Raw genomic sequence first — 24,596 nt, forward strand, 5'->3', positions numbered from 1 at the left:
TCTGATGTTTATATTTTTCTCATCTTCCCACAAAAAAAACTCGTTTAAACCGTCATTGGAGACTAATTGTTTATGATTATATAATGTAATAATGATAATAATGATAATAATGTGTATATTATATAGAAGGGCTGTCCTATTTTATTTTGGACAGTCCAATATCTCGATATCATGTAGGTTTAGAAAAACATTTTTTAGATAAAAATTATATAATAAAGGAGATATAAATGATGGTAGTGATTAGACCTTGAATAGTCACGTGAAGGTCACGTAAAGATCTTCAATTTCTTAAATAAAATCCCCTACCTTTCATTACACATATTCTAATAACTTACTTCGAGCATTTTTTAAAACACTATAATAAAGTATTTTTTATTAAGTACTTTTCGACTTATAAGCCTCAAGAGATTACAGTATTTTGATATAAAATATTAAATATTTTGTAAAATATTTAGTTTTCAATAACCTTAATACTTTTATGCATAAAATAATGAGACGAATCAATTGGTATAAAGAAAACATATAGATTAAAAAAGTATGTAGTTGCTTGTTGCGAATTCATTTTTTCTAAACTATGTATATCCAAGATCTATCATCATTGCCATCATCTTATATCTCCCTTACTATACAATTTTTGTCTGAAACATTTTTTTCTAAAACTACTGATATCGAGATATTGGACTGTTAAAAATAAAATGGGACACCGTGTATAATGTTATAAAATAGGTAGGTAGCTATAGTATAAAAGACTGTAATTGTGTAATTAATAATAAAATAAATAAAAAGGTAATCTCTTATATAAAATAAACTAATATATTAAAAATATCTTTTCTCTCTCCTTTTCCTTCGTAAATATTTTCAATAAATGATTCTTTCTTTCTGTTTTTTTCTTTCTTTCATTAAATGGAATTGTATATAGATTCTGTGAGTACATTGAAAACTTGATTAAATTACCTGGGTCCAACCTCTTGCCAACATCACCTCGAGCTGCGTTGAAGAGAAATCACAACGAAATTTGACGATTCTGTCATCGTCATCCTGCTTCTTCTTTGAGTCATAAGATTTTTTTTCTTTTCGAGATAATTCGGTCATCTCGATTTCCGAAGGAATAACTTGCAGATTTTCCGATATTTCCCGTGCGTTATTCATGATTTATCGGAATAACTGATTTTATACATATTGGGAATGATTCGCATTTATTTATTAATATAATGTGTCTTGCGAAATTCGATTCGTCTTTGAGTTTTGTGTAATTCAAATTTTTATTTTATATTGGCATTAATTCAATTTTTCTAAGAAAAACCTATTTTATAATAAAAATTTAATTTTAATTATTTATAATTTTTTAATTCCAAAACGTTCCATCAGTTTATTTACACACACACACACACACAATATGTATATACACACACACACACACACACATATATATATATATATATATATATATATATATATACACACACACACACACACATATATATATATATATATAGACTCAAGTCATTGGAGATGTGCTTGAGGGAAGTCAATGTCATTGCAAGTCTGAAAATACAGTTGGCCACTGGCCGAGTTCTCTATTTTTCAACTCGCATTCAATTAGTCGCATTTTGTCGATCTCTTGTCGTCGATGTTCTTTCAGTGTAAATAAAGATTGGCTTTAAAATCATTTTTCAATTTTTCCCAAGAAAACACTTACAGAAGTAAGGTGTACTAAAGGTGTTTCGAATGCCCAAACTCGCATTTTATCTGTCGTGCTGCTTGCAACCTCTTAATTTTTTCCTAGGGAAACATTCTCGAGAAAGTAGATACGATTACGTCGAATATGTACCACTGTATCAGGTAACTCTCGCAAAGTTCTCTTGAAAAATTCTTACGTAAAAATTAAAAAAAATTAACATATCAATTTTGTGTGTGCGTACATATATGTGTGTGTGTGTGTGTGTGTGTGTAAATTGTTTTTTTTTTTTTTGTTATTAATAATTATTATTAATACCGTAATTAGCTTTTATATTTAAAAAATTGACAACATTTCTTCATATGTATGCACGTATACGTATACACAATACACATACACACGTTAATTTAATTTTAAAAATTGAACAGTTTAATTGTACAAAAAGTGCTACATTATTAAAAATTAAATATATATATGTGTAATTTTACACAAATTATGTTTTTATTGTATAATGTTTGCGTGCAGTAACATGTAATATTTTTGTGTGTAAAGATTGGAAACATGTTATATTAAACGATCTGTAAAATAAGGGAACTAGTGCAGATAAACTGAAATCCTTTCGCTGAATTTTTTTCACGTGATTTTGTAACAGAACTCGCTTTGGTTACAGACTTTCACGTGGCATTGAGTCATATGCATTTTTAGTCGGACACATATTTAATTTTAATACGTGTATTAATGATTGTAAAGAAATATTTGTACGTTATTATTGAGATATTACTAAACTTAATTATTATTAAAGATATTATTTTCAATTAATTACTTTAATAAATTCAATTATAATAAAGTAGATATATTGAGCAAAAAAAATTAAATAAATACAAGCTTAATTATATATATCTATAGCATGTATCTTTTATAAGAATATTTTTCTGCCTGATTTTCAGGTCGAAGCAGGTGATGTTATACTCAGGGTGAACGAAGTCGATGTCAACCGATTCAGTACGAAAGAAGGTAAAAATACTGTATCCATCAAATGTATACATATGTAATTCTCTAAATCATAGAAATTTCTTCAATTTGAATTTAGTTTTTATTATTTATCATCATTTTTTTTATTGTATATATATATATTAAAATTTGTATAGTATATTATTATTCTACTTGGTGTATATATCGTAAATTTTTTATTTGTAATTATAACATATAATTAAATAAAAATAAGGATTAATATATTACTTAAAATAATTGTTAATTATTATTAAAACCACATAGTTGAAATAGTTTAATACAGAAAGGTAATTGAAAGATTTTAATTGATAAATAATTGATCAAACATTGAAAAAAAAATTGAAAAAAGATACTAGGCAATAATTTATTATACTTGTAGTTTCTATATATATTCGTTGCTTGCTAAATCGACTTGCAATTAGAAAATTCTTGAAACTTGACAGTTTTTTTTTTGCAAATAATATTACCTATAAATAGCTACAATAGTGAAATATTTTTTTCATAATACACATTACATCACATATTATATTATGTGTGTTCCACATACACACGTGTAGATTTTTTTTTGTTATTTCTACCTAAATCTATTTTTTCTTTTCATCTTTTTATCACGCTTTCTACATTTTTATTTTTTTATCGCGCCATATTCTCATAATTTTCAATGGATATCGGACAATTTCTCAAACTTTAATTTTCACTCATCAATTTTTATCGTCAATTTTAAAAATAATCAGTCGCTTAAAAAATAAATAACCGGGACAATACTATTTCAAAGCTGTTATATAATTTGAAAGTAATTATGAACAAATATCGAGTATAACTTTTAATTATGATTTCAGTTAGAGCCGAAAAACAGATTAATATACTAGTTTTTATTTATACTCTATCAAATGTTCTTTACATTAGAATTTTAATAAAGGAAAGTGGAAAGAAGAAAATGATTATGTTGTGACATTAGTCAGTAATAAAACAAAATAAATAAACTTTCAAAAAATTATATTATTATACTTTTGGAACATTCTCCATTTTTTAAATTATTTTTTTTTTGTATTTTTTTAATTCTTTGACGTACAAACGAAATAAAGTGTGGCATGGTGTGGTATGTACAAACAAACAGATACATACATACAAACTAACTATATTATTAATTTTTATTTTTTATAAAATCAGGTGCCAAGTTCACATCGGTACACTCTTGATATTCTCTAGATGCGATCTTTTCATGTAATCGTATGTTTCGAGGGCCAATCTTCTTTTTGCGTTTATATTTTGTCATAAATTGTTGAAACACATTTGACATAATTTAATATAAAGTACAATGAATTAATCAAGATTTTTATCTCGTCAATTGATATGATCATCGAAATTGAACTTGATAATACATCAGAAAATAGAATTTGTAAGATAATTTTTTAAACATATAATTTTTTAATTAACTTAATTAGTAAGTAATCATTAGTAATAATAAATAGTATATTATATACAATTGTATTTATTCAATTATATTGTCTTCAATATGTATGTATGTATATACGTATATACAATATATATATATATGATGTACAGTCTCAAATTGGCTCTGCTACAAAATACATTTTATACGAATTTTCTTACATTAACCGCAAAAAATAATACAGCTTAAATATTTAATAGAATTTAGAGAGAAAATATATTATAGAACTAAATATCATTATATATTATATTTATTAGAAATGGAAGAAATAAATTGTTATTAGTGTTTTTAAAATGACACACGCACGCAAAACACACGTAAGTAGGATGCGTTCGGGGAAACTATTCATTCTAAAAAAATGATATTTTATCTTTAAAAGTTGAACAAAGACCGAGCATGCTAGTAGCGTCTTCTTAAACGCTATATGGACATACATATCTACATATATACATACATATATGAGTAAGGTTAAAATATGAAAAAGATAAGATTGACAGAAAAGAGAAAAGTATAAGTGTAGATTCAGATTTTTAAATATTAAGTAATTCTTATGTTGTTGATCTATTTCAGTATTGAAATGTTTGCGGCTCTCCTCGGATCCCGTTACTCTAAAATTACGAAGGGGTAAGTACAAGTTTAATAATTACATTCGACCACAATTTAAGAAAGCTTACATTTTTTCTTACACACCCTGTATAGACAAAGTAATTGTTGTCTATATATAATATATCTATACATATATAATTTAACTATGTTTCATTATACTCAAGGATAATTATATTAATAATATTACACTTTATAATTAATTATTATTGATGTGTTTGTGTGCGTGGATGCTATATATTAAAATTACATGTGTGTGTTCCTCATATTAAAATTTTAATTATAATATACAATAATATTCCTGTGTGTATAACTTTATTATTTTGTATATAAGAATTTTTCTATATAACATTTATTATATGATTCTTTATATAACTAACTATTTCAATATTTCTTTTTACATAATATTTTTAAGTAAATATTTACCTTTAGATACAGTCAAATCGAAAAGAATTCCGGCTTTCAATCAGAAAACAAAGTCCATTCTATTTACATCACATACATACATGCATCACCTGATATGATAATATGTTTTGCGTAGATAGTTTCAAATCTATAAGACTTTTGACTATGTGTATTTATAAATTTTGTTTATCAGTTTTTATTTTTTTTATTCATTAAAAAATATTCAAATCACCGAGTTTTTATTTGTTAACAATTTCATTTTAATTTATTAATATATTTATTTTAATAAACAAACAGTAATGGCTAAAATTTTTTCACGCTTACTCAGGATTATAGCCTTATCAACATAAAGCAACCGAAAGTCTTTTGGTTCTGATTGTATAAAGAATATTTATTCATTCCTATACATATATATCCTATACATATATATATATATATATATATATATATATATATATAATATATATGTAACATTATTCTTTTATATAAAATTTCTCCTTAATATATGTCATTAAAATACATCTGTTTGATTCAAATATACTGTTTATATGATAAAAACAAATACTATATATCACGAGAGGCTGGTGAACTCTCATGATCGAGAGCGATCTAATGATAGAATACCATCGAGGCGTATTCTTGAACTTGACCAGAATAATAATAGAATTAATGTGTAACAACTGTCGCGGTTAACATGATAAACGGAAGAAGTTATGCATCCACCCTATGGAAGGGAACGAGATAACCGATGACCAAAGACACGCAATTATCTGCATAGGCGACTTTCAATCGATGCGTGAGACTAATAAATAATTTTTTATTAGACGAGTGCATCGATCCTTCGGGAGATGCTTTTACGTTTTTGTAAATTTTTTTATAATTAAAATGTTTTATTCTTATATTAATATTGCATCTGCATTAATTTTATTCAATTAGCTGACAGATTTATTAAAATTTATTAATAAATATAAATTTTTTATTAGCAATAATTATCTGTCAGACGCGGGGATCTTATCGTCAATATCTTATATTCTCTTTATAAATGGAAATTTTTTGTACTTTTTACAATTTTCATACAACTATTTATTATTATATTATTATTATTATTCTCATTATATAAATTAGTTGTGTTATATAAATTACTTGTAAATATATATATTATTTGGCAATAATGGGGGTTGATTTTTATTTCACTAATTCAGATTTTTTTGAAGAATTTGTAATCATATTTACGGCAAAAGTCTGTCAAGGCATATTTACAATTTTCGAATTACGGTGATTAAAACAAAAGAACTATTTTAGGACAAAATAATGTATAAGTTTTAATTGTCAGAATGAAGAGATTATAAAATATTTTATAATTAATTTTAAATGATCTTTAATAGAATTCGTATTTGTGATCTAATTATAAAAATATAACAAATTATTTTATATTTTTGCTGAGGAATATTCACAAAAAAAGGTGAAAAGTACGTTCAGTATTCTTTGTGTAACAAAAAAAAATATATATATATATCTGTATGTGCACAATGTATGTATGTATGTATATATGTATATATAAATATATATAATATAAAAGAAAATTTATATAGATCCTGCTGTGAAGGCGCACGTCCGTCGTCTTCTTTCTCCCGGACAACCTTTAAACAATGAAGAAACAGAATGTTCAAAGGCTATTTTGACGAATAATCCGAAGAACGTCGCATCTTCCGGCAATGTAGAAAACAAAGAGTTCGGTAAGACGCCGGAAATGTCCGCGGACTCGTCAATGCCAATAGTGGGAACGAGAAGCAACGGCTCGTACAGTGATGCCTCTCTATCGTCGGAATTGGAAGCGCTCTTGCCACCCGTGGATCATTTTAAGGAAGAGGAACGAACCCAATGGGAACCCCTGTCTGCTGAAAAATTTCCTCGACAAAAAAATACGCCCAGGTATAAATATTGAATAAATAACTTTAATTACTGTTTATTTTCAAAATTATTCAAAGATTATTGCAGCTCTCTCTTTGACATTGATTTAAACATAGTTACTCTCACAGTTATCTCAACTTCTTTATCAATTTAGAATGATTATACATGCATTTTGTTTTATGCTATAGTATATAAATGAAATAAGAGAGAATAATTCATAAAAATAAGAGAAATATATATATATATATATATATATATATATATATATATATATAGAATCAAGATATGGAAACTTGATCAAACTGATGAACTATACCGTGCCAATAATAAGAGCGTATTATTCGTTTATCAGGTTCGAAGCATACATGATGACCGGCGATCTTATGTTGAATCTCTCGCGTACGCAACAGAGCAGTAATCTTCTACCCAAGCAACATCAACAGCGCAAGATAGACTCCCTTAGGTACAACCCCAGTCATCAACACACTATCACCACTGTCACTACTACCAATATCCATCATAATCACAATCACCATCATCATCATCACCATCACAACTCTGTACCCAGCAGTCCCAATGAGACTCAGTTGGCCTATCAATACCATCATCACCATCGAGGAAGCGCTTACAAAGCTTCCAGTTCGGCCAGCACGTCACCCGTGAGTGCCGCCAGGCGTGACGGAATGCAAAGCACTTCGGGAGCCCTAGTTCAAGTCGATCCTAACAAGAATACTCCTTCGAGCTTCGGTTTTGTTCGTACTTCACGATCGGAAGATCATCTACAGTTCCAGAAAGATCCTTCGATGAGCGCTGTGGACATCGACATCGACGACGATGTCACTTCGAGCTTGAATACGCTGTTAGACCCACGGCCGGAAGGCCTGATGTCGAATGAACGTATCGTCTGGACATACAATGCACCCGTTAGTTCGCCAGCCGCTTCCTGTTGTCAAAATGGCGGTTCTTCATCCTCGTCCTCCTCTTCATCCTCTTCAACAAGTCCTCAGCGTTCTCTATCTCCCGCCTCTCCTACTTCCGTCTCGTCCTCTGTCATGTCCTCCAACTCTGGCTCCCGTAGGTTTCCGCTGGTGCAGACAGTTCCTGGGATCTCCGGCGTTCCGGGAGGTCATCTCCCTGCTAATGGTGATCTCAGCCAGTCAGAGGCCATCAGCAACATGTCTAGCCCGGATTATAATGACGAAGAAACAATGGATATCCTTAGTGCGAGGGATATCATGATGGTTAGCGATCCCAGCGATAGCGATTCTACCATCTTGGCGAGTGAACCACCTCAGAGAAGATTGAAGACTAATCCTCAGGATACTGGAGAGCATAGGATAGTGATCCAGGTAAAGGGACCTGACAAAGAGACTCCAAGAAATACGAGTCCTAGACAAGCGAGAAGAAGAGGGAACCCCGTCGCAGACTTGGTGCCGCCTATTACATCCCAAAACTTACAAAGAAATCAATCTGGAGTTCCGGGTGTCCCTAATGTCACTGCAGGATCCATGGCACCCGAATGCGTAGGTTATCAGGTAATCTTGCGATATATTAAGAATATATTGAGAATTTTATGGCATTTAACTCTTTGTTTGAATAAACTGAATAAATTGAATTAGTATTGAAACTTTTTAATTAAAAGTTAATTAAATCTAATTTGTATATATATTGTATATATATATATGACAATAATAATAAAATATTTATTATACCACTAACATTTATGTGTACTATACTGTACGCACAAATAGTTTTAGGTATGCATGCGTGTGTATTATTAATTTATCATCGACAATTTAGGAATTAAAAGAGTGCGAAGATGAAAAAGAGGCGGTAACTGGTGTAACGTGTGAGGAGCAAAAGGGACATGGAGGTGCATCGCCGCCGCAGTCAGCGGACGAAGAAAGCGACATCGAAAGTCTACACAGTTTTCATTACAGTCCGAAAGCGGTTGATCTCCCTTCCGCTGTTCGATTAGCCAAGCGTCTTTATTCTCTGGACGGCTTCAAAAAATCCGACGTCTCCAGGCATCTAAGTAAAAAGTAAGCTTTCTAAGACCTCTTGTAGAATTTTGGCACATAAAATAAAATGTTAAATTTTAAAGGCTTCAATGTTATGAATATATGATATCCTGCTTATAGCAACGATTTTAGCAGAGCTGTGGCAGAGGAATATCTGCGCTATTTCAACTTTGAGCGGGATACGTTGGACGTGGCTCTCAGAAAGTTTCTTGCTCAATTCTCTCTAACAGGAGAAACCCAAGAGAGAGAAAGAGTCTTGGTACACTTTTCCAAACGATATCTGGACTGTAATCCCGGTAGTTTTAACTCTCAAGGTAAATGCGCTTGAAAAAATATATTAGATAATATTTCTTTCTTGTAAATTAGAGATAGGATCTTTATTAAATCAATCATTAAATATTTGTAGAGAAATACTAAATATATTTCTCTCTCCTCCCCTCCCCACTCTCTCTCTCTCTCTCTCTCATTTTTTAGATTAAAATTGTTAAATAATATTTATTTAAGACGCGGTTCACACATTGACTTGCGCGATAATGCTACTCAACACGGATTTGCATGGTCAAAATATCGGTCGAAAGATGTCTTGCTCGGAATTTATCGAGAATCTATCGGAGCTCAATGACGGCGACAACTTTCCGCGCGAGGTACTTAAGCAGCTCTACAACGCCATCAAATCTTTTCCTCTCGAGTGGGCTCTGTAAGCAATCGAAATACTCTCATTTATTTATAAAATATAGTCAAATACTCCTTATACGTGGTTTCACTATTCGCATTCGCGAACTACTTTCAGTAGTTACGAAGTAATCACTCTTATTCGAGGTCAGAAATTTCCGTATTCAGGAAATTAAAATTTCTATTCCATCATCTTTGTGAATTCTTCGTGAAAATTGATCCTCAATGGAGAGAAACCTGATTTTTACAAGAAATTCTAGATTCTATTCGTAGAACCTATTTTTCGCGAATAAGGAACTTTGACTGTATTACATGATAAATTTATATTGTTTAAAATAACAATAACTTAATTTCTTCAGCACGATTAGGTTTTAATTAATTTCTCGTGAAATATTGAAATTATATTTATATATTCTTTAAAGAAAACGAAAATTTTTGGACTCTAACATTTTTCACATAAACCTTGCTTATGTTCTCCACTGGTTTAGAGATGAAGAGGGAGATGAAACGACAAACCAGATGATTCAACAGGGTGATGGTACAACGGCAATCGCCGGTACCGGAAATCCGTTCCTCGATGTGCCAAATGTAACGGGCGCCACAGAATTCAAAAAGGGCTACGTCATGCGAAAATGCTGTTACGACTCTAACGGCAAGAAAAGTATGTATACGCATTTCTCATATTATCTTTTATATAACAAAATGTTACATAAACAACACGTGCATGCGTGTATGCGTCGTATGCGTGCGTATGTGTGTCGTACAGTTGTACTCTCCGTTCGATCGGACCCTTTGAAATCCGCTTTCCACACATACATTAATTAACTGCATTTGCAAACTAACACACGCAAATATACAATATATATAATAATCTCATACATTATATATAATAAATGTTACAGCTCCATTTGGTAAGCGAGGCTGGAAGATGTATTACTGTACACTGCGTGAACTCGTGCTATACTTGCACAAAGACGAGCATGGTTTCCGTAACGACAGCCTACACAACGCCATACGTATTCATCATGCGCTGGCTACCAAAGCGACCGATTATACGAAAAAACAGCATGTCTTTCGGTTGCAGACGGCTGACCAGGCAGAGTATCTTTTTCAGACAAGGTTAGTACATAATATGCTTTGTTAATTTTAGGAAATATTTATTAAATGCACAATATCCATAAAAAATTAAATTAAATCTTAAATTGACCTGTGATTCTGTCAGATTAGTTTATCAGTTTGTTGTCTAATAATGATTGGTTATTGATTATATAATTATTTATGTATTTATAAAATATTGTAATTGTAATGCTGATTATAATTCAATCAGTTTCTGTTTTAATTTAATTTGACTTTCAATGTGATTTGATTTTAAAAGATGAGTATATAATTGATTGATATATCTGTACAGTGACTCGAAAGAATTGCAATCGTGGATCGACACGATCAATTTCGTTTGCGCCAGTTTTTCGTGTCAGCCGTTGGCAGGTGCCGTCGGTTCTCAGCGCAAGTTCCAGCGTCCGTTGTTGCCGTGTAGTCACACAAAATTAAATTCTGTAAGTATACGCCACAATTATCTATTTTGTTTTGTGTTTTCTTTAAAACAATGTCTAATAGGAAAGCGATAAAGCTTTAGGATTAGATGGAATTTTATATATTAATTCTGTATTAATCAATTAATTAAATTATAAATTGATTCTAATATAGATTTTATATACCTTACATTCGCAACATACATACATTTGCATACATATATATTAATTAAAATAAAAAATTAAGGTTTCTTTATATAAATACTAATAACTGGATCTCTTAATTATATATTAATACTTTAAAGTATAAGTATAAATAAAAGTTAAGACTTTAATACTTTAATTAATAAATATAGAACTCAAAACAAAAAAGAAATGTTATATCAACGTCAGGTATGTAAGGTTATTCAAGTTTTCTGAATTAATTGGTCTTAATATATTAATCAACAGATACATAGAGATGTATTAATAAATAGATAACAAATAAAGATAGGCAATTAAGAGCTGATGTGCAATGAAGGGAGCAAAGTAATTATTATTCTGATATAAAAAATCTCGATACATTTAATATATTAGCTGTTTCAAAATTCACTGTCAGTACTGAAAATCTATATTATATGTAACTTGAATTATAGGTTTTCAATACTGACAGTGAATTTTGGAACACAGTCATTATTATTTGTGAATGACTTACATCTTACATGTATGCATGCTACGACTGCATGATACAATTTTTTGATTTTATTCATTCATGATTGACCAAAAGTTTAATAATAAATTTACAATTTAATTTTAAATTATCTTATTGTATTCATGTGTTTATATCACTTTCTTGCTCTCGGTTGTTGTTAGTTTGTTCTATTTTTCTTCTTTGTTTGTTCTATTTTTCTTCTTTGTTTGTTTATTATAATATATTTAAAATCTGTTTTTCTTAATAAATAGAAGGGGTTTTAATTCCTTACACTGTTTAAATTGGGAATATTAAAAATATTAAAAATAGAACGTTATAATTCTCTTTCTCTCTCTTTCTCTCTCTCTCTCTCTCTCTTTTTTTCTCTTGTTCTCTCTTTGACATCTTTTCATATATAACATTTATGACATTTAATATATTGAAATTATTAACCTATCTTGGAATATTGATATTATAAAAATATTTTGAGATATTGCTTTTACATTCCACTTGTTAAAATTGAAGTAAAGATAGAGAAAGTTAAATTGATTTATTGATAGAGAGAGCAGTTGCGGGACCATGAGGATAGAGTTAGCAGACTAGAGGCGGAATTGGACGAGCATAGGCGACATCCTCCGGAAAGGGGCGCGAAAGCTCTTACTGTACAGAATTATAAGGAGAAGGACGCATATTTGCATTATGAGGTAATTTTGAAGCAATTTAAACACTTGAAGCAATTCAAACAAAAATATCTTTGTAATCTTAGTTAAAATTATCACGCGCACGTGCGCGCGCACATACACAACACACACATACACACCAAGTAAATAATTCTTTGTAAGAATTTGTAAATAAAATAACGATTTGTTACATATAGATGGCGAATAGCCTCCTTTTTCTCTACACAAATTTAATATAAAAAATTTTTTTTGTTTTTTATCAAAAATTAAAAAGTTCCTTTTGTTATTCCACTCATAATTCTATTTTTAATCATAATTTTATTACTTTTTTTTTTATTTTTCTACACGCATAATCATCTAATGATGTTATAAAATGAGAATTTACTACTCCATTTAAGGACTTCCATTAAAATCTTTTCTACTCAAAGTTACCATTAAAATTCTCAATATCCTTTTCTGTTTATATAAAGAAAGAATTTAATTCTTTATTTTATCTGAAACCACTATCCTTCACTTCATCATACTCTACAGAGCAACCCATACGGTGCTCGTTCCAGCTGAAGCGGTACAAGACGTATGCTTATCTACTCCGTTCCCGACTGGCGTTCAACGAAGTGGAGCCGTCGTCGCTGGTGGAGAGCAGTATTGGCGAGGTGGATGAAGGCGCTCTTCTTGGATCCTCTGGGGCCATAATAAACGCGGAAGGGGCTTTAGTGCCGCCACCGGTTCCCGAACGGTCGACAGCAGCCAATAGGTATAGTTATCGAACCGCCATTTACAGTGGCGGTGGCGGTGGCGGTGGCGGTGGCGGTGGAGCCGGAGCCGGTGGTCGCAATCTGTTGAACGGTGGTCATCAAGACTATAATGCAGCCAGTGGTAACATTGGTTGACGCGATGCTTTCGGTTTATGTGGGTTAGTTTGACCCCGGTGTTGGTGCTGGTGTTGGTGATGCTGACGTTGATGATGCTGATGCTGATGTTGATGACTAATGATAAACAAGAGTGACGCAAACTAACGATATGCCTGACGGCGCATCGCGCATACTCTAATGGTATATTAAATATACCATACTTAGTGATGCAACTATTAAATCATACTGAACTGATAAAGTAATACTAAATTGAGTTTTCAATAAGTATTATAATGTCGAAATATAAGATATTAATAAGATAATTTATTAATACGAATACTGCTAAATTTGATTGTTAATATTTTTATTCTCATTTTAATATTACAGATTAATTTTCTATTTTTTTCGAAATTTTAAAATTTTATGCAGAATTTTTTAACCCTTAAAATAATATAAAATTATTTCTATTTTATTTCTTTTTTCCATTTTATTTGAAAAATTAAACAAGAATTAAAATAGTAGAACTTTATAATTGGAATCTTTTAATTGACCTCTTAAAAACTATTTTATATTGTAGACATTATTATTTATTTTATTAACAAAAGAAATTTATAAATATTTATATATTTTAACTTATCCGAGCATTAATTCACTTGGCATAAAAAGATTTATATTTTAACTTTATATAATTTAATAAAAAAAAAATAATTTTTTAATTGTTTTGTTAATTACATCATTATATAGAATGAGTCACGGACATCTGATGATTTTTCGAAATAAAATAAATAAATATAATTTAAATATTTATTGTCAGATAACAATAAAATATAGAATGCCATTTGATTATATTATTCTTATTCATTTTTAAAATTTAAAAAATTTCTCACATTTGTCAAATGTCCTATGTATTTATCCTACATCGCTTTACTCTATCACGCAGGTTTCGCATTGCTGTTTGCGTCATGTCTGGCTATAATTTTTTCTACATATTAACAAACTCAAGCCAATACACACACACACACACACACACACACACACACACACACACACACTCACAAATTACAGCCGTATCAGACAATGTGATGCAAACAACGATATAAAACTTGTTTAATAAACTAGCTAAATCTATTTTTTAAAAATGAATATGATCAAGTATATTCAAATGGCATTCTATATCCTATTGTTATTTGAAGAAATAGATATTTGTTACATTTCATTTTGAATTTTATCAGGCTTCCGTGATTCAGTCTATATAAACTTTCTTTTTATAGGAATTTATTCTATTATTACTATTGTTTTTTACATCTTCTAATTGCAGTTATTTGAATCTGTGTAATAGTGAATAGGAATTCATCTTGTATTTTTAACATTTTTTTGTTTTGATATATACAGAATTAGTGTGTTCTGTTTTAATTTTATATATTTTTTTATGAAATTTTTACTTTATTGATTTATCCACTTTATCATACCTTAACTTTGCTTTATTCCTATGATATAATACATCTTATCTTTTATGGCTGAAATTCTGGTGTTTAAAATAATATATGATAGTATATGATTAATTTTATATACACATAAATAGCATGATTATTTTTATTTTTTTAATTTTCTCAAGCTAAGATCATGAATTGATAATTTAATTTATTCAACAATTAATTGTTTGAAAATTAAATATTGAAATATTTTAAAAAGTGCTTTTTTTGCTATGCTTCTTATCCTATTGCTAAACACATCATCTTACAATCAAATTTTTATTCCAAAAATTAAAAATTATAGATATAAGAGATAAGGATTTAATTCCCGAATGTTTTTTTTAAATTTTTACTTTCTTCTATTTTTTTTTCTTCTCTTCTTGCTTTTTCCTCTTTTTTTTTCTTTCTTTTTTAAAGAGCAGATTTTATTTTATTTTGAGAAACAATTTAAGCATCTAATTTCATTGTCGAAGATGGATACATAAAAAGAATATTTAATTACATGATAAACATATGTCGCTGTTTCATCATATTGTTAGTTTGCGCACAAATATTAATTATGCAAACTAAGAAAAATATATTATAAAAGTTGAGAGCCTGTTAAGACTGGATAGAAAAAATTTTTCGCATTTTAACTTGCTGTCATATATAGTTGAAGAAAATGTGTCAGCCATTTTGTGATTAGAAAAACAAATTTTACAAATTTTTTACATATTTGTTATTTTATTAACAATTTGACGTAAATATTAAATTAAAATTTTTAGATTTATACATTTTTCTCATGTGATTTTATATTTGACTAATTAATAATTTATTTGTTGTAAGTATTTTTATTAAGTTTTGTACAAACAATTATGAACATTTATAAATAATTATAAACAATTATTTTTCTCCCTTTTTTTAGGGAATATATCAATTAAAGGATAATTTATTTTATAAAATATAGGCATAATTAAGCAAGCCATGTTTTTTATTTAAACTTATTATATTTAATATAATTAGATTAGATTCCTATGTTAGTTATATAAAATGTATATTTTGTATCTTAACATAACTAAAATTCCTTTGTCTTCCTATTTTTTACACAATAATAAGATTGATATTATATATTCTTTTATCCTTAATAATAAACCTTTGTAAAGATTATTTATATATTATGTTAAATATGAATTTTTTCTTTAATTATTAAATATTTAATTGTATTATGTATATGTGTATTCATGTGTTTATGTATATACAGGGTGTTCCGAAATGACCGGTAAATATTTTAATGGCAGATTCTTTAGAACATTTTAAAATGAAAACTTTAATACAAAAATGTCAAGGGTACAATAGTTTTCAAACTGGAAGCGACTATATTTCACAAATAGTAAGGCTGAGATTTCGCGCGCTCAGGTACGACAAAATAACAAAAGTAATAAAAGTGCTTCTATGAATTTATCTAATTTATCTAATTCTTTTATCAGCCTTACTATTCGTGAAATATAGTTCCTTCCAGTTTGAAAACTATTGTAGCCTCGACATTTTTGTATAAACTTTTCGCCTTAAAATGTTGTAAAGAACCTGCCATTAAAATATTTACCGGTTTCAGGATACCCTGCATATATGTATAAATATATATATATATTTTTGTAGAATTATTTCTTAATTAAAGATTGAATGTGAATAATAATTCCATAATTAAAAAATTATAACATAACAAGCAGGATTTCATTATAAACCAAATGATTTGATTAATATTTAAGAAAGTTGATAAATACATAATGTAACTATAGTAATTTTTGAATTTCTAGAAATTATAGTAATTTATATACTATAATGTCATATACAAAATTATGTAGATCAATAAAAACTTATAAATAGTAAAAATTATTACATAAATCATCTATGTATGTATGTATGTATATGTATATATATATATATATGTATATATATATATATATATATATATATATATATATATATATATATATTAGAGAATTAAAAATACGAATGTTTCATCGGATATATGGAAAATATATAGGCGAGTTGTATATAGATTTTTTTTTAACAACGGAAGAGAATATATAACAAAAATTCGTTTATTCATAATATTTATATTTCATTTTGTTATCAAAAATTATTTTTATTATTATTAAATATTATTTTTTTCTATTTGTTTAGGTGTTAAGTAAAATTTTTTGTAACTTAAAAATCTTTTTATCTAATAATTTTCTTTTTCGTATTTCTTTTCTCTCGTGTTTTTCTTTTCTTTTCTTTCTTCTACTCTTCATCTTTTCATGTTTCTAAATTTTTTAAGCGACAATTAATATCTCACAATCAGTAGTAGTTTATAGCGAACTCTTTGTACATAAAAATGTAATATATGTGGATACTTACCCCTTATAAATACTTATTATATATAAAGTATATAATATAATAATAAATATCAACGATCTTCAAATCTCACATATAAAATCGCTTTTTTATAAAGATATCCCAATTATTTTTTACACACATACAACGTAAAATAATCGTTTTTATTTAAAAATAATTTTAAAATTATGTATGTGTGTGTAGGCGTATATGTAATATATAAAAATATCTTATAATTTATACAATTTGGCTTTTGTGTAGTTTTGCATGCTTTGATATTATATTCATAGATAGATAATACATATAAATATATAATATGAGTTTGTGCGTATGTATATATATATATATATATATATATATATATATATATATAATACGTCGATAATATATTAATTAATCATTAACACACAATTAATCATTAACAATTATTGTAAGATTAAATCAAAAGTTTACTGAAATTAGTTTAATTTTTGTTTTTGCTTGTTCCATAATCATCTTTTTTGAATTTATTTTTGAAAATATTTTATTATATTTTTATTTTGTTTTTTTTTTTTTTTTTTAATTTAGTATATAATTTTTTAAATTAATGCATGTTTGCATGTATTGGTCAATAATCGCTTAATATATGTTTTGATGCACCATTGTTGACCACATTACAAAAATTAAATTATAATAATTAAATTGTCACAATACAAATATTAAGTAAATTTTAAATCTCTTTTATTAATAATTTTTTGCAGTTTTAGATTTTTTAATTGATTAAATAATTTGTTAAAGTTGAATTTATTTTTCTTAATCTATTTCGCATAAATTTTTGCAAAATTAAATCATTTTTGGTTTATAAAAAAATCGTCTTTATTTGTTGCATGTAATAGAATCGACCTATCAACGTAGACAAGATGAACAAGATTGTTATATCCAGCTTTCAGGATGTTACTCTCAGGAAAGTTCTCTTTTTGCATGAAATAATAAATACGAAATGAGAAATAGATAAATCGTTATTACTTGAATTTTTCAATATTCAGTAAAAGAATTATATTTATGAAAGAATGGAGATTACGTTGGCTGCGTGTTAATAACAAGTTTATAACTTGTAAGTAATAATAATAATTAATAAAAAATTTTAAACATAATTAATGAAAAACCAACTAATAGCAGATTCTTGAGATCATCGGAGACGATTTTTCCTCAGCAAAAATGTCAAGAGATGTCATCATTTTGTACAAATTTCCAATTTTTATCAACTTTATCATCATCATTATTGTAATTAAGACAAATTAAAATTCTATTAGAGTAAAAGAGTAGAAGTTTCTCTATCTGAAATTATAAACTGAAGAATATAATTTTGATAATCTTTTAACTCCAAAAGGTTTAGTTTGTGAAAAACACCCTTTTTTCAATCGCTTATAACTCAGACATTATTAATGTTTCAAAATTTTCGCTGAGGAAGAGTAGTCTTCAAATGATCTCAAGGATCTGTCATTAGCAAGTTTTTCACTAATTACGAGATAACCTATATGTGTGTGTGTGTGTGTGTATGTGTACGCATGTGTATATAATTATTAATTTATATTAATTATTAAATAATTTAGACTCAATGTGTTTTTAATTTTAATATAACGTTTTTGTTCGGTATTAATCTTTGTATTAAATCATTAATAATATTATTCTTTTAATTAACTTTATAAACAAATATATGAACAATTTTAATAATTAAAAAAAAAATATACTCTTCGAAAACAGTAAAACTGTGTATTGTGTAATTGCATTATAAAAATTTGTTTTCTCAAAAGATATACATATATAAGTATATGTGAGTATATACTTTAAAATTAAATACAATTGTTGATTTGTAAATTTTTTACAATGTTAATTTGTGCAAAAAATTTTATTATACTAATGTGCATAAAGAAGTTTTAATCAACAACAAATGTTAATCTCATTGTTAGTAATCTTCATTCTTTCTATTTACATAAAATTTTTCAAAATGAAGGAGAAAATAATGAGGTAAACAATTTGTAGAAAATATTTCGAAATAAGAAAAATAAATAGACGAAGCATTTTGCATTGCAAGCTTATAATTAGATGATTTCCTCATTTCCTATTAGTAAAAATAATAGATATTTGATGTAGTAAATAAGACTATAGTTTTCTGTATTTACACATACGAAGTATTAGCATTATTTAAGACTGATTACAACAAAATATACTCAGTGTATCAAATAATGAACGATAAATAGGAAGAAAAAAGTATCAGTATACAAAGATTGGTTTTATATAACAATAATAATAAAAATTATTTCTTTAGTATGTTGAACATAATAAAAATTATTAAATTATTAAAAGCTACTCATTTTTCCTTGTAAATTTTATAATTGTATATGATAAACTTGTTGAAATGTAAAAGAAAAAGCCAAAGAATTGCATTTATACACATTCTGTTAAATATGCCATCTTTTTCATAATTTTACGTATATATGTTTCTTATGGTTGTTATATTGACCTAGTTTGTTAAGTTGTCTTATCGAAACTTAAGAGAACATGAATAGTTTTGTTTGTAGAATAACTTAAATATAAATTAAAATTGACAACCAATTTAGTTTTCTAGACATATGTATGTATAAAAGGTTCCTTTATATGTATGTTTATAAGGTCCCTATATATATACACACACACACGTGCGCGCGCACACACACACACACACACGCACGCGCGCGCGCGCGCGCCCATACCTACATACGTGCAAAGGTGTCGCACAAACATTTGACGATTCTTTTAAACATCTTCTTTTCTAAGTAAATTTTTTCCCCAATTTGAGAAATTAAATAATTGTTGTTTAGTAAAAATACCAAAAAGGATTATCATTTATTGTAAACTTCAAACTTTTTTTATAATTTATCTCAAATAATCTTCAAATTAAATTTATTTTATTACCCTTTCTCTCCAAGAATATATAGTTTTATCTTTCTGTATGTATTATGTATGTCTGCATTATTATATTAATGTATGCAGAAAAAAATTATTGATTACAACATAAATTTTCAAAAGAAATGACATTTTATATTAATGTATTATTATTATTATATATCTTTATGAGAATTTATGGATATAAAAATAAATTTTATATATATTTTTTTCTGTCTCTATTTAAATATTAAGTTTAAATATTTTTTATAAATAATTATTCATGCAATATAATACAAAATTGAAAAGTAGGTATTATAAAATACGGAAAAAGCAAAATTATTAAAAAATTATTAAAAAATAATTCAAATATAATCGGTATAATAATTATATATAATTTTTCCAAATTATAGATATCAGATTCTCCATTTCTTACTTTATATATAAATATATGAGATAATTTATAAAAATAACGTTCATATTATATGTATATACATATATATATATATATATACATATATATATATATATATATATATATATATATATATACATATACATACATACACACACACACACACACACAAAAACACGATACACGATGCACACCACTGTGTGTATAATATTTATATCATTATAATTATAAATGATGGATGATGATAATAATAATTATGCAATATAAACGATATACTACAATAAAATATCATTCACCACAAAAGATAAAGATAGAAAATTTATCTCTCTCTCTCCTTATGTACATATACACCAATTTTCTTTTTTTTTTATCACTATTCTTTTTTTCTCTCAATATTCTTTTTTTTCTATACAACTACAATTATAACATATATTGTACATGTTGGAGGAATGTGATGACATCTCTGATGAGCACCATTCTGATTAGCAACTTTTTTCAATTAATCTTAATTAAATCCTGAATTATTCTTACAACAGGAAAAGAAAACACCATTGTAGCTTTTTATCTTTCAAGTATAACATTTATAATTTAAAGAATGAATAAATTTATGCATATATAATTAACTTATGAAATAAAAATAAAAAATGTTGGTTATTAATTAACAAGAAACAGAGATGCACATATTTTTATTTTATATTATATAATATATATTTCTCTTTCCTTTTTTTTTTATTTTGTTTTGTATAGATCTTTTTTATCTAGATTTTTTTAAATATATTGTTATATAATTCGTTCTTTAGTTTTATACTTCCTTCTTGTTAGACCTAAGTAAAAAAAATTCTAATTTTTAATTATGTACAAGAATATATAAATAAAGAATATACAAACTTTTATAGAGCCCAAGGAGAAAATTATATAATTTCAATATGATTTAATACACACCAACACACACATACATACACAACTATGAAATTAAATATTTTTATAGATTATTAAATAATAATGAATAATAACAAATCCGGGATTAATTCTAATTTTGCGCGATGGCACTTTTAAACTAAATTACAACGGTCTATTGTTAATCTTGTGTTTATATTGTGTATATATGTGTGTTTTTTATTTATATAATATGTATAAACTTTTCGCGTCTCTCATATTTATATATTTATACATAAAATTTGTTTTGCTATCTTCCTATGTGGAAAACTAACCCTATATAACTTCTTATTCTATATATAACGCAGCAACAATAATAACAATAGACAGAAATTAAGTCTTCTTCCATAATAGATTTATCTTGTTTTGGTCCTAATTTTTTTAGTTCATCCACTTGCGACAATTGGGCGCGCCACAAGCACATGCAATCTTATGCTGATCATCTTCAATATCAAATTTGTAATCGTATGCCAACTAAAGGAAAAAAATAAATAGATAAATATAACAATACATCTAAGATAGGTTTGAAATAAAAGGAAAGATTTAAACGTAAAAGATTTCAAGTTAAAGAAATTAGTTTTAAAAAACTTTATAGTTACCTCTTCACCGCGTGAGATTCTACGTTTAGCAAAAATGATAATCCTGAGATCGCGCTCGACTTCGACGATTTCAGCGACACAGTTCGGATTGCAAGAATGATTAATATACCTGGCGAGACCACCGCACAATGTCGCGTCTACCACTCGTTCTTCATCCAATCGAAACATATATATACCGCGATTCTGCAAACAAATCATATTAATAATATTAATAAATAATTAATATGCAGAAAAATTAAGAAAAATAAAATAATATGTATATATATATATATATATATATATATATATATATAGAGAGAGAGAGAGGAAAATAGTTTTCAAAAAATTATTAGAGAAAATTCTCATCATTAGAAAAATTAAATGTTTTTAATGAAACTGAAATTGAAAGTTCCCATTATTAGAAAAATTTAATGTCTTTAAAACAATTATTCTGTTATTAGCGATATATATATATATATATTCTGTGACTAATATATATGATAATATAGAAGATATATATGTATATATGTTTAATAAAAGAATTAATAGAATATAAAATATATGTATATAAAATTGCAATTAAGTTTCAACACTCACTCTAGCCTCGTATTGTTTCTCTCTTGTCTCCGCTAATTCTGTTCTAATGATCTCCCCAATGTACTCAATTACCATCGTGTGCTTCTCTAGATCTCTCGCCGCATACAATCCTAAACCCTGAATTTTCGATCTCGCCAAATAAACATTATTACGCCATTCTTGCTTCATTTTTTTGTACTGTGAGCTTTTAGAATGTACAAATTGTTTGGAATATGGACAGGAGGCGGTTTCGCCGACTGCAGCAGCGGCGGCTACTAATGTCGAGGAAACCCCGCCGCCTATCGCGGCGGCGACGCTGCACGTTGACAGACCGAATGGTACTCCACGCGATGCGAATCCTCCTGTACGCTGCGTGTGTGGACGTTTCCACGGTAATTGGTTGCGCAAGCGTGCTTCCGTTCGCGCGCTTCCGGTCGGATTAATGGCCAGCGGTAACTCTAATAATGGGTTACGACCGTATTTAAATCTGAAAGGAAAGAAATGTCTCCTTTATTATCTCTATCTATTTAGAAAGATTGGTGTTTTATAAACTAATAAAAAAAGGCCAGACAGTCTGTCTCACACAAGGGAATTGGGATGCTAGAAGAATCTAGAACATCTGGAAACAATCGAGAAATGCAAAATCATAATTAATACCTTCTAGACAACAATTGATACTAATCAATTAGCGTTAAAAATGTTTCAAAGATTTTATAAATACGTCACTCGCTGTTAGATCTTTATATTATTCACTCTAATCATTTATCTTATTTATATTGCTCTTTCATTATTTTAAATTAATCGTGCGCACAAAGACTAAAAATGCTACATTGTATACGTATTAACATTTCAAATTGTATTTTAAGGCTTTTGAAATTGCGATTGAATTATGATATTACAGATAACACAAGTAAGAAATAACAAATTTTTCTTCTTGTTGCAATAAGAAACCAAGAACTTTAATAAAATTCTACAAAAACGAAAGAAAAATTCAATTAATTACATATAAATCTCAAAATTAAAGTAAATTAAAATCTCGTTATCGGTAAGTATTATACTTTCCAATATTAATTAAGAAAACTTAAAAATTACAATTCTATTGAAAATTTACATCTAACATTATGTGCGATTAATTTTCGTTGGATTAATCCTAAATTCTAGCTCTTTACCTGTAGTCGGTCAAAGTCTCTATTCCAGGCAAACTCTCTAATACTCGTACCACTGTTGGTTCTGTCAGACCAAATAGATCTTCTCCCGAAACATATCTCGGAAACAATTGAACAGAATTCGTGCTTCTTCTTAATTCCGCAAGCGGCTCCAAAATTCGGCTCCAAACAGCTCGCGGAGTAGCGTCTCTTAGTTCAACATCCTCTTGAAGGGGTTCCTGAATTAAGACGCGAAATTCTGGACGACCGGAAACATCATGGATCGAACAAACGTAGCGACAACGTTTGTTAGGTCTGCGCATACTCCAATAGAAGCGCACAATTTTGTAGCCCACTGGATAAATGTAGTTTGGTGTATGGAAATTCTGCAGTTGATGAGGAAGTAATTGCCCGACGCTGAGAAAGATGAGGGAACCAACGCGAAGCAAATGATTATGCTCAGAATGGTGCATTACTGCGGCAACTTGACGATTTTCATCGCGATTAACGTAAACGCGACGATAGGCAGACAGCGTAATCAGTTCTTTGTCTTTCTCGTTTTTTAGAATGTGTTGAGGACAATACATGGTCTGAAAGAAGATGATTCTTATTAAAATCAATTTACCATATTTTTTTGTTCTTATTTATAAAAGATCGTATCTTTAATATTCTTAACTTTAAATGTCTTAATACCTTTTCTTACATTTTCTTGTATACATCTCTCTGATAAT

General features: G+C 27.9%; 3 protein-coding genes across 16 annotated transcripts in view; 1 reads left to right on the top strand and 2 right to left on the bottom strand.

The window, feature by feature from the left end:
- LOC140671752 (probable tubulin polyglutamylase TTLL9) overlaps positions 1–1,149 on the bottom strand; it is a 4,792-nt gene extending 3,643 nt beyond the window's left edge. The window contains exon 1 of the mRNA XM_072903334.1: positions 955–1,149. Coding sequence (XP_072759435.1) covers positions 955–1,149 — 195 coding nt within the window. The remainder of the gene's footprint in view (positions 1–954) is intronic.
- The window catches only part of Efa6 (Exchange factor for Arf 6), a 25,663-nt gene extending 6,658 nt beyond the window's left edge, over positions 1–19,005 (top strand). The window contains exons 2-14 of one of the 5 annotated variants that reach the window (XM_072903546.1): positions 2,626–2,692; positions 4,713–4,766; positions 6,743–7,082; positions 7,414–8,596; positions 8,862–9,103; positions 9,203–9,396; positions 9,587–9,779; positions 10,243–10,415; positions 10,657–10,873; positions 11,163–11,307; positions 12,514–12,657; positions 13,191–13,387; positions 18,187–19,005. In XM_072903546.1, the coding sequence (XP_072759647.1) occupies positions 2,626–2,692; positions 4,713–4,766; positions 6,743–7,082; positions 7,414–8,596; positions 8,862–9,103; positions 9,203–9,396; positions 9,587–9,779; positions 10,243–10,415; positions 10,657–10,873; positions 11,163–11,307; positions 12,514–12,657; positions 13,191–13,387; positions 18,187–18,205 (3,168 nt within the window). In that variant the 3' untranslated portion in view covers positions 18,206–19,005. Of the gene's footprint in view, positions 1–1,562; positions 1,843–2,625; positions 2,693–3,951; positions 4,089–4,712; positions 4,767–6,742; positions 7,083–7,413; positions 8,597–8,861; positions 9,104–9,202; positions 9,397–9,586; positions 9,780–10,242; positions 10,416–10,656; positions 10,874–11,162; positions 11,308–12,513; positions 12,658–13,164; positions 13,849–18,186 lie in introns of those variants that run through there. The other 4 variants (XM_072903545.1, XM_072903544.1, XM_072903548.1 and 1 more) reach the window with 4 other exon arrangements.
- A 2,748-nt stretch (positions 19,006–21,753) lies between these two features.
- Positions 21,754–24,596, bottom strand: part of LOC140671861 (uncharacterized) — a 45,327-nt gene continuing 42,484 nt past the window's right edge. For all 10 annotated transcript variants that reach the window (XM_072903541.1, XM_072903540.1, XM_072903539.1 and 7 more), the window contains 4 exons: positions 23,890–24,455; positions 22,742–23,207; positions 22,166–22,348; positions 21,754–22,040 (listed from right to left, as the gene is read on the bottom strand). In XM_072903541.1, coding sequence (XP_072759642.1) covers positions 21,948–22,040; positions 22,166–22,348; positions 22,742–23,207; positions 23,890–24,455 — 1,308 coding nt within the window. In that variant the 3' untranslated portion in view covers positions 21,754–21,947. The remainder of the gene's footprint in view (positions 22,041–22,165; positions 22,349–22,741; positions 23,208–23,889; positions 24,456–24,596) is intronic.

Source organism: Anoplolepis gracilipes, chromosome 12, assembly GCF_047496725.1.
Source record: "Anoplolepis gracilipes chromosome 12, ASM4749672v1, whole genome shotgun sequence".
NCBI lineage: Eukaryota > Metazoa > Arthropoda > Insecta > Hymenoptera > Formicidae > Anoplolepis > Anoplolepis gracilipes.